The sequence below is a fragment of the Mauremys reevesii genome, linkage group 2, assembly GCF_016161935.1.
Source record: "Mauremys reevesii isolate NIE-2019 linkage group 2, ASM1616193v1, whole genome shotgun sequence".
In the NCBI taxonomy this organism is placed as follows: Eukaryota; Metazoa; Chordata; order Testudines; family Geoemydidae; genus Mauremys; species Mauremys reevesii.
The window spans coordinates 77,174,126-77,185,682 of NC_052624.1; the positions used below are offsets into that span (position 1 = coordinate 77,174,126).

The 11,557-nt window shown below is 43.0% G+C and overlaps 1 protein-coding gene across 1 annotated transcript; it reads right to left on the reverse strand.

Annotated features, from left to right (window-relative positions):
- Positions 1–3,960: 3,960 nt before the first annotated feature.
- Positions 3,961–8,630, reverse strand: LOC120399523 (60S ribosomal protein L14-like). The gene is made up of 6 exons (XM_039527856.1): positions 8,479–8,630; positions 7,414–7,515; positions 6,317–6,411; positions 5,348–5,447; positions 4,801–4,854; positions 3,961–4,061 (listed from the first exon to the last, which is right to left on the reverse strand). Exons 1-6 carry the CDS (start codon positions 8,479–8,481, stop codon positions 3,999–4,001), a joined length of 417 nt encoding a protein of 138 aa, XP_039383790.1. The 5' UTR covers positions 8,482–8,630; the 3' UTR covers positions 3,961–3,998.
- Between the last annotated feature and the right edge of the window lie 2,927 nt (positions 8,631–11,557).

An 11,557-nucleotide genomic window follows, 5' to 3' on the forward strand; every position in this document is an offset into this window, starting at 1 on the left:
ACTGAATCCTCTCCCCATATAGCGATCAGATCCAGTACCTCCCGAGCGGTCCATGCTGGGGCTCTTTTTCGATTCTCAGGAGACTGCATTGTTAACTGTGCTGATGAGCTGTGCGTGGTCACCTGTGATGATGAGCTCTCCACGCTGTCGAAGCAGGAAATGAATTTCAAAAGTTCGCGGGGCTTTTCCTGTCTACCTGGCCAGTGCATCCGAGTTGAGAATGCTGTCCAGAGCGGTCAGTGGTGCACTGTGGGATAGCTCCCAGAGGCCAATACCGTCGATTGCGGCCACACTAACCCTATTCCGATATGTTAATACCGATATTAGCGCTACTCCTCTCGTCGGGCAGGAGTACAGAAACCGATTTAAAGAGCCATTAAAATCGATATAAGGTGCCTCCTAGTGTGGACGGTTGTGGCGTTAAATCGGTTTTACACTCGTAAAACCGATTTAAACGCCTAGTGTAGACCAGGCCTTAGTTCAAACCACCCCCCCACAGTGTAGACCAGGCCTTACCCAAACACAAGGGAAAAATGGATTTTTGTTGAAGTTTCATTTAAATAGAATTATATCTGAGGTAGAAGACTACAGCAGTAGTAATTCATTTAGTCCACTGCAAACTAGATTTAAACAAGTGCAACTGGCAGATGTTAAGAATGAACTCAGGCTAGATTTTAGTGTAATCTAGAGACAAAAGACTTGAGGGTCCCATTTTCACCCCCTTCACTATTCATTCCTGCAGATTTATTTTAGGACTTTGCTGTTAGCAGTGGTTCTAGAGGTAGCCCAAAGTGCCTATAGACACTGGTGCATCCTGAGAGTTGTTTCTCTTTCAGAGGCCATGTTTACTTGTTTTGTGACAATATATGACAGAAGTCTGACAGCCTTACCGGATAATTTCAAGTCCTCCTTCTCAGTTTCTTTCAACCCAAGAAAGGGTTTCTTTGTTTCTCTCTATTAAACAAGAAACTGCTTCCCCATTTACCTTGCAAACTACCTTCTATTTTGCAACAAAAGTGAAATATACATTATTTGAGAATATGCTGGCAAATTAGTTTATTTTGTGGAAACAAAGGATTGTTTTTCACTGAATGTTTTGCAAATTGAATCCAGCATATTTGCCTACATCAGATGTTGATGAAAAAGACTAGATGCTGTCAGACTGCAATATCTTTTAATTAGTTAAACAGCACCATCATGTGGCAAGCTCTAGAAACTAAATTCTGTTTGTATTTTCAGATTACTGCATACATGTGTTGAATTTTTGTAACTGCATTTATCACTGTAGGAACAGGCAGATTAAAAGAAACATTCCAGACAGCTTCAGCTGTCATATTCATGCATGAGCAGTGCTTTGAAATTGAAAGCACTTTAGTGTTTATACATAGTTAAGAGTTTATTTCCTGTCATTTAGCTTTAAATAGCAGAGTAGAAATTTAACAAGCTACAAAACGTTATTTCCATTCCCTCCAAATGTTCAATAGTGCAGCTAACACACCAGCATGACAGAATTTGCGTTTTACAGAAAGGCAGGGTGTTGCTACAAAAACAGCAGTAGCTACTGAAAGTGTCAAAAGTGGTAACATTAATTTTTCTAATAGTGACAAACGCTGCTTGAAGTGCAAATGCTAGTAGTACTTAGCACTGCACAAAGGCCAGTACAACTACTGTACAAAAATGGATAAGGTTTGAGCCTGGGCTTCACTTTATTTTCTATTAGCTATGAATGAAAATGAAGGCTGTATTCTTAATTCCCCTGCTGCCAATTCACTGAAGACACCATCAACAGCAAAGGTATTACGAGTCTAAGGGTATGTTCACATGGTCAAGAGACCCATGGCAGAGAGCCTCAGGCTCATGGGAATTGCAGTATAGGGGTAAAAATAGCAGCGTAGTCATTTGGGCTCAGGCTGGAGCCCGGGCTCTGAAATCCAGCCAGTGTGGAGGGTCTCAGAGCCTGGGCTCCAGCATGAGCCCAAACATTTACTATTCATAACCCCACAGCACAATCCCAAATCAATTCACCGGGGCTCAGATTCGCTGCTGCAGTTTTGGGGGGTCCTTTGGGTTTTGCAAGTTTAAGTGTACACTAAGAACCTTATAGCCCCCATTACCACAGTGCCTCAGTCTTTAATGCATCAATCCTCAACATTCCTGGAAGGTAGGAAAGTGCTGTATCACCATTTTACAGCTATGGAACTGAGGCTCAAAGACTCAGGGCTGGTATACACTTAAAAATTAGTTCAACCTAGCTAGGTCACTCAGGGCTGTGAAAAATTTCACATCCTGTGCAACATAGTTAGATTGACCTAACCCTTAATGTAAAGGCAGCTAGTTGACAGAAGAATTAATCTGTCCACCTAAGTACTGCCTCTCCGAGAGGTAGATGAAACTATGTAGATGGAAAAACCCCTTCCATGGAAGCATCTACACCATGCCACTACAGTACCATAGTTGTAATGCCACAGTGGGCCTTAGTGAAGGTACCCATGAAGTCTGATGGAACAAGAAATTGAATCTGGGTCTCAAGTTCCAGGCTAGCACTCTACCCACTTGGACCACCCTTTCTCCCACTGCCACAGCAGCTTTGCCACAGTAGAGTTAGCAGCAGGTATTTCCACATTAGAATCAGTCTTTGGAAAACACTGATGGCTGTTTCTATTAAAATACCAGTGAAGAGCTAATAGGAAAAAATTAAACCAATGCTGTGAATTGAAGACTTGTGCAAAATGCAGCCCTATGTTCCAGTATAATCACTGAACAAATTCTAGGGGTTGGGATTTGGGTATATGCTAATTGTTACACATGTCCTGGATGGTTACAGAATAGCGAATAACCTGGGAGACAGTTCTTTCAATTGTGCTTCTGCAGCTGTCAATCTTTCCCACTGATGACTTAGTAAGCTCTGATAAACTGAAACTGTTGCAGTAGACCAAACAGATGCCTTCAGTACCCATTTCAATTACCATTAAAATGGACAAAAACACAAAAATCATTTACCTGATTTTTTTTTTTTAAATTATAGCTACATTACAGGTAAAAGTTAATTATTCAATATATAGGCAACTTCATTTCCCCCCTGAATAGTCCTTAGTTTTTCTTGTTTGTACATGCTTTTTCTACATCAGAGAGAAAAAATTAAGATTAAGAAAATAGTCCTGTAAAACAAATAGCCTAATGAACAATTGTAATAACAGAAAATACATTTAACATTAAGTGACTAGATTTTAAGTTAGTGTCTCTTTAAATAGTTTCCAGAAGTGTTTACCTAATAACATGACTTTATTCAGTATAAAATTCTGTCCACACAGTACAAGTGTTTATCTTGTCACTAGACATTCCTAGAATTCTGAAGTATTTGAGGCCAGAGCGACACCTTTTAGGAGAGTAGTGGAAGTAAATTTTGAAGTATGACGTATTTTAGAATAGAATTTAACCATGAATATTTCTTATTTGTCTGAGCCTTTAAAAAGAATGCAAAAACAACATTAGCACTTAACACGGGTTTTAAATTCTGCAGGGCAGGGACTGGCTCTTGCTTCATACAGAGACAACTATTTGCACTTTAACCGATGCCCTGGATTTCTACAGAAAGATAGTTCTCTACTCCAATAATCCTGTGTTTCAAGTATGATTTTTTGTAAAGTAGCTTCATCAATGCTACATTTTTTTCCCATAGTAAATTACTATAAAATATATTTGAGGATTTTAACGGCTATTTACTATTAACTTGGGTAAGCAACATTATAGGTACTGTAGTCCAGAACACATGAAAAGCGAGCAGTAACTAATTTCTCATTGCTGGTTTAGGGCCTGCTCGCGTGATGTGTTTAAACACCGCCAAGTGATAGCAATGTAAATTGCTCAGGCAGTTACTTATTGTTGGGCAAGACCCTAAGTGACCTATATACACATTACCTTAATATTTGTAAATATTACACACAAAGACAGACACTAAAGTGTATATTAAACTGGAACTTTATTTGATTACTGACAGTTTATGCTTTTTTGGAAGCTTGCTTCTGGAGCTTCTTTACTTCATGCTTGATGATCCTGTTCCTCTGTAATAAATTAAAGAAATAATTTTGTAACATTAAGTCTAATAAGAGCAGCAAATGAACAGTCTATAGACATCTGTGCTAACTCATGACTTTCTGGGTTTCCAAATTCTCTCCTTTTTAGCATAATCACTCTTTGTTCAGCAGATGTAGGTTTTACTGAAATTGCAGAAAGATATCACGTGCGCTATATATAGTGGTGTGACATATTTCAGACATTTTGATGGCCCGAGTGACAAAGGACTGCTGTCAGACTGGTAGCCTAGTCGTAGTGCCCTGCTACAAGTCTGGGTGAGACTCCTAGTCAGTTTATTTTTTCACAGGTTGGCAGCATTGCTATTAAAGCAATGTGTGGCTCTGAGAAGGAGGAAAGTAGTGTTTCATATTGTCAACGGCAATCCCTCACAAAGGATTAATTAAATTTTGGAGATGACTTCAGTTTTCACCTGCAGAGATATCTGGTACATAGCCTTGAAGACTAGCATGGAGTTAAAAGAGAGAAATATAGACTGAACTTGAATTAAGTGTTTAAAAAGAAAAATAGTGATGAACAAGCATCAGCTAACTCAAAGGGCAAATTTATATTGCTCCTCTAGTTTTCTGCAAGTCTGAGTCCAAAAAGAACAGAAAAATTAGTATAAGGAATTATGTATTTGAATCTGATTCAGAATAAAGAGCTAGATTTGCTTTTAAAACACCACAAATCAACTATCCAAAGATAGCTGTACATTTAACCACTTACCATTTTCTTTGCCTTCATGACCTTGTAGCGATCAAAGTCTGTCATCTTGGCTTTCTGTCGAAGAAAATTTGCAGTTCAGTTAAAAGTTAAACACTGAAGATTTTAGTTACCGGTAATTCCTTAAACAGCTAAATGTAACTTTGCAAAAAAAAAAAAATAATAAATTATATTATATATGTTTTGTGCTTTTCAACCAGACAACTCAAAAGAACTTTGCAAACCACCACTAAAAATGAATTTACAAATCTGTGTACATGCCATTTATCTCCATAGTTGGGAAGGGTCTGATGATGCAGAGAACAAAAAAAAACAACACATTTTGTAGACATGGCAAAGCAGAAAAATTGATGATTAAATTTAGTGGTAAAACCATTTGGTTTTCAGTAACACAACTTATGTTACAACTTGACAACCCATGTTTTCTCTGCCCTTAAGTCTTACTCTGCAACATTAATCTCAATTTTTCTACTAGATTATATCTGACAACCTTAGTAACGTGCTAAGTGCAGTGTTGAGTATTTTATATCACACTGCAGATCAAACATACCTTTTCTCTGGCTTCAATCTTCTTTGCCCACCTTGTACCTGTCCATTTTTCATTAATATTTTCTTTCTCCCAGGCAACTCGCACATGCTTCTGACGAGCACTGCATTTAAACAAACAATCAATCAATCTCATACATTAACATTATTTGCATTATCATACACAAATCAACTGCTTCGGTGCTTCTCCAGCTTTCAATTTTAAATAAGTGAAGTAAAATCCCAAGTAGACAGGTTACATCTTTAGTACACGTCAAAGGTGTTAAACACACAGCAAATGTAATCAAAGTCCTGTAAAAGTATACTAAAACTTCTTTCTTATGTTGGCAGTTAGGATTGAAGGGAGGGGCAATCTAGAAAGATACACTGGGATACTATTCTCCTGGCATTCATCTAAAATGGTTAGTAAAAAACAGAAGTTATGAGTTCAAAGTTATGGAAGCTTTATCAGCATAGTAGGTCTCATAGTAGTACCCAGTAGTGATTATGGCTTAGTGATTTTATATATCACAGAGGCTGAAGAGAAGAGACTTGGAATTCAATCCACCTACAAATAGGATACATAGTTCTTCAAATAAAGAACACATTAAAATACTTCACTTTGAATATGTAGCCATAGTCTATTGTTTAGGAGACAATGCATGAAGTTATGCATTACTGTGATTTTCATTTATAACTTTTCCTTGTAGTATTTGCCACTTGTCAATCACAGTCAATACTCATAGCAATGGATCCACTAGATTTAACCATGATCATATGGTCTGCTATGTCTTAACAGCACACACATCATTAAATCACTTAGCACATTATGAAAGATGATTAGTTCTGAAACTTAAGACTTTCTGGATAACTCAAGAAAATACCTATACATCCATATGATCTTTTCTAAAATTTAGAAACAAAATTCCACGAAAATGTAAATTAGCTTCACGTTAAGTCAAATTTAAACAGCCCAAAAGGAAAGACAACTCACCTGTGTGGGAATTTGAGTACAAAATCTGTTAGCTGCATGCACTTGAAGGGCATAGCCTGCCTTCTTACACCACTGCAGGGGCCATCAACTAGCGCCTAGAACAGGAGAGATTGAATGGGTTCACTAACATTTTTCCAATATACAACAACAGACTACAGAAAGTTACTTCCAAATAAATTGACTCATCAACATGAAGTGTTACAAACTGGAGGAGAGCATTACGCATTTGGAACACTGGAGAACATAACAAGAGTGGACTACACTACCCAAACTCTATGGCAAGATCAACTGGCATTTATTTAAAGCATTGTTTCCCAAACACAGAAGGCCAAAGGAAAGAGTTGGGACTGGGAAACTTTCATGATCTCAGATGCATCCCCTTTCCCTCATCCACGCATGTTCTCACACTGCCTGGGTCCTGGCCACCGGTCCGGGGGGACGCTGCATTTTAATTTAATTTTAAATGAAGCTTCATAAACATTTTAAAAACCATATTTACTTTACATAAAACAACAGTTTAGTTATATATTATAGACTTATATAAAGAGACCTTCAAAAAATGTTAACATGTATTACTGGCACGCGAAACCTTAAATTAGAGTGAATAAATGAAGACTCCGCACACCACTTCTGAAAGGTTGCCAACCCTTGGTCTATAATATATAACTACACTTTTGTTGTATGTAAAGTAAATAAGGTTTTTAAAATGTTTAAGAAACTTCATTTAAAATTAAATTAAAATGCAAAGCATCCCAGACCGGTGGCCAGGACCTGGGCAGTGTGAGTGCCACTGAAAATCAGCTTGCGTGCCGCCTTTGGCGCACATGCCATAGGTTGCCTACCCCTGCATTAGAGGACATTCCTTCTTATCCTTACTATTGATCCTGAGAGGGGAAACAAGAGTTTCCATACAAAGATTAATTGTAAAGCCTGCAGCGCACATGAGGATTTGTATTCCATTTTCCTTAACACTGTAACCCCTTGGAAAAACTGACATATGGAAAACTGAAAAATTTTAATATTGTACAAAAAAACACCTTTAAAATAGAGGATGAAAGAACTGGGGAGAGGAAAAGACTACAGGTCTCTGAGCTTACCCTGTTCTGGTCAATAACATCCACAATTGCCACCAGCTTGCCAGCATGTGGCCCAAAGGAGATATAGGCAACTCGGCCAATCTCAACGTAACGTTTGAACACCTGAAATAAATGATTTACTGAAATTAAGAGTCTGAATACAAGTAGTATGACCTAAACCAGGAATTGCTATCTATAAAACCTTCAATTGCAGGGGTCATTTTGCCCCATGGCCTGGGATAGGAGATCTAGTACTTTCAGACCAGTTTCAGTTTAGATTTCGGAATCTGCAGCTATTCCTTCTTGTCTTGTGTTTCTATTGTGCATCCCAATTGAAAATCTTTCTTGTCAGAGGTAGGCACAGATAAGAGAGCGGGGGCCCTACAGGAAAAAGGGAAACCAGGGGACAGACAAACGTCGCCCACAATTTCACTTGCATTTTGGTCAGGAGTCAGCAGTACTCCGAGCAAACTGCATCCCCCATTCCCGTCCCCTGCTAGGAAGGGAACAGATATTATCCCTGGGGATGGGGGGCAAGCACTGCTCTGCGCGGGGGTGGGAGCAGCTCGGTGGCAGGCACCACAGGAAGGGTCGGGGCGGAATGCGCCCCTCAGAGCTCACGGCTGGATGTGTGTGTGTCTGTGTGTCCGCGGGGGCAGGACTCTCAGATTATTAGGGTTGGGAGGGACCGTATATCTGGCTATAAGCTCAGCGCTGACGGTGCCGCTCCAAGGTGGCGCGGGAGACGCGCGCTCGCTCCCAGCGTTACCCGGGGGGGGCTTGTGCAAAACCTGGCAACGGCCGCCCGGCCCGACGCGTCCACCCGCCCCGCCAATGGACCGGAGCGCTGGGCTCCCGGGGGCGGGGGGCCGCAGTCACCAGTGGAGACGCGGCCGAGCCCCGCGCCGCAGAACACGATCCCGGAGCGGCGGCTTGGCCCCCGCCCCGCCCCGGGGGCTCCCGCCCGGGGTCCCCACGCCCGGCCCCGCTCCGGTCACTGGGGGGAGGCGGCTCAGCACCGCGCCGGGCTGGCGGGGACGGGGGGGTCCCGGGCTGGCGGCGGAGGCCGCGGCCACACGCACTCACCATGATGGCCGCCCGCGAGCAGAAAGGAGCGAGCGGCTTCCGCTGCGCCCGGATGCCGCTTCCGATCCCCTACTGCGCATGCACCCGCGCTGGAGAAGGAGGGCGCAAGCTCGCGCTCCAGATGCGCATGCTCCTTGCGCTCCTGAGGGGGGGACGAAAGGAGGGGGGAGAGTGGCCTTACTAAGTGCGCATGCGCACCAGGCGGTCCCTGTGGGTGTCAAAGGGAATCGTTTCCGCCTCTCCTCCAATAGGCATGCGTGCCAAACGGTCTCGGTGGGCGGGTCAAGATTTTTACCTCGACCTTTGTACGCATGCGTGACAAGCGTACCGGGCATGGAAGGGGTAAGACTGTGGCCTCGCCAATGCGCATGCGTAGTCTCGGGAGCGTCTCGCTCGCTCCGCTACTGTAATGCGCATGCGTGAGAGGCCGTCGGCCTGGAAGCTGTGTGTGCGCGCGCCCTGTGGCCGAGCGAACGGAGGGCGCGCGGGTGCGGCCGGGTCTGCGCTGGGGTTCGCAGCGCGGGGTGCGCACAGAGCTGGTGCAGCGCATGCGCTGTAGTGATGCTGTACGGTACAGCCTGTACCAGCCCTTGCGTTTGCTGCGCATGGGTAATGCGCGTTTTAAATGCGGTTGGCTTCTGTGGGGTTTTTCCCTTTGCAATGCGAGAGGATAATTGAACGTATTAGTCCTCCGTTAAACAAGTGTCTTTGCTTTCATTCACCAAGTATCAGAGGGGTAGCTGTGTTAGTCTGGATCTGTAAAAGCAGCAAAGAATCCTGTGGCACCTTATAGACTAACAGACGTTTTGCGGCATGAGCTTTCACCAGTTATCTCAGCATGGAGTCCGCCTGTTGGAAAATTATAGTGCTAATGAAGCCTTTCCGTATTAGGCCTGAGTAAACCAAAGTTATGCTATGCTTGCCCAAACTGTGTTGGAAAGCTTACAGAACTCATTAGACTGAAGGCCGTGTATCTACCTAAGTCAGCTATTTCGCTTATCAGTTTTGTTTGGCTTCCCAATTATATGTTGGCTCCCCAAGTGTATGCAGCTGCGTTCACATTTATGCATCCAAAGTATCTAGTACAAAGGGTCAACGGATGTATCTTGTGTCCCCTTCAGAATGACAAATGTATCCTCAACAGATGTATCTTGTAGCCCCCACAAAATGATATATGTATCCTGCGTACCCAATTATCCCCTAACAGACACATGTACAGGTTCTACAGGTCAATCAAATGACGTAGACGAACGTAGGCTAAGTTGTTTGTTACTGATTATAAAAGGGGACCGTCCGGGTTTGTGGGGTGTGTCTCTTTCTTTGGCACTAGCCGAGAGGAGCACCCGCTCAGCTGATCGATCAATAAAGAAAATGGTACTTGTCTTCCTGGTCTTCCGTGCCTCCTTGGTGTAATTAGGTAAGCTCCAGGGGGAAACTAGCCCTTTTGGCTAACAAATGGCGACTCCACGCCGGGACTTCTCTCCCTGTTGGAGGCACTGACCGGTGGCCGAGGACGGCTCAGGAGAGTGGCCACCTTGAGCTATTGGTTTGCTCGAGCTCCGGGTCGCTGCAATCGGCCGGGACGGCTACGCCCCCTCCATAGAGAACTTCAGCCGACACGGAAGCAAGACAGTACCAGAAGAGGGGAGTCCACCTGCCGGACGCGGCCACTCCGGGCGTGGTAAGTGCGTTACCTCCTGGGTTTGAGGATTAACGCCCCCGAAGTGCGGGTTGGGACCTTGGGCCCCTAACGGTAAAGGAACCCACAAATAGGAAGGTGTGTGGGTAAAAGCTTTCTGGTTAAGGTACCTAGGTTCAGACACGGCTAATGAATAATTCCATTAACTCCACGAGTCCGTGGGCCGTGCTGAACAATTACTGGGACTTAGAGCAGCCCCAGGGCTGGCTTTTCTTTTTGGTAGGGGTACTTTTGTTTCTTGTTCTATTGGTATGCTGGAAGCCAAAACTGTAACCGGGTCTAGGAGCGTGTGAACCCATCTTCTCTCCCCCCCCCCTTCTTTTCCGTGTGGGTAAGGGACAGTCTAAACATTCCACCTCACCCCCTAAGGGTACCCCAGCATATTTTATGTACGTACATTATGGTTCTAAAACCTGCAGGTATTTAGAGAATTGGAATCTTTATACGCGTGAAAATCCATCTAAACAATGCCCATTAAAAGGTACCTTTAATCTAAATAAGATCATATATCTCAGAGGAGCTTTTAATCACCAAAAAAAAAAAAAAGCCTCTGACACAGTGTAAGCAATTTGTCTAGAAACGGGTTAATTTAAAACTCAGCTTCGCCCAGAGATAAAAAGAGAAAGTTGTTTTATGCTCAAGGTCAAGAATCAGTACAGACTATGTTAAGTACAAAAAAAAAAAAACTGCTTTCAGCCCCAGCTGGCTGTGGAAAAATAGAGACAGGCAAACCAAAGGCAGTATACAAGTTACAGAACTAAGATTACATTTGCAAAGCTTAACTGTTCGGTGAGATCCAACAGTCTGACTTTGTGACGGATGCTGGTGCTGGTGTGGCTTGGTGACACTGGAGAAGCCACAGGTAGCTGACCTGGACTGGAATCTCTGAAAGAGACACCGCAGGAGATTCCAGGGTGTAAAAGAACAGCCCTCCCAAGAGCGGAAGCATGTTGGAAATTCTGAACAAGCTGTATACAGGATAATCTCCCGTCCACCTATTCCCCTTTTCTGAATGTTATATACAGACGTGGCCAGTCTGGATATGTGTAAGTATGGGGCATTCATATTTTTTTTATGAGTGATGTGGAAGCGTTCCCAACACTCTCCATTGTTGTTTTATCATTTTAATGAAGCTTTAAAATTTGGTTATATGGTGTATTTTCTCTATCCTCCTGCAACGTCCTGCAGTGTCAGTCTGATCACCTGACATGAGGGATAAAATTGGTAACAGAAATTTGTCACAGTTTGGTGAGCAATAGAGAATGGGGGAGCCCTGCAGAATTTACACCATCTATTTGTTTTACCCTTGTTATTTTATGTTTGTTCTGTTTGGTATTGTTGGTGTTATATGTTGAGGATTGCATAATTAAAGGTGTGCCC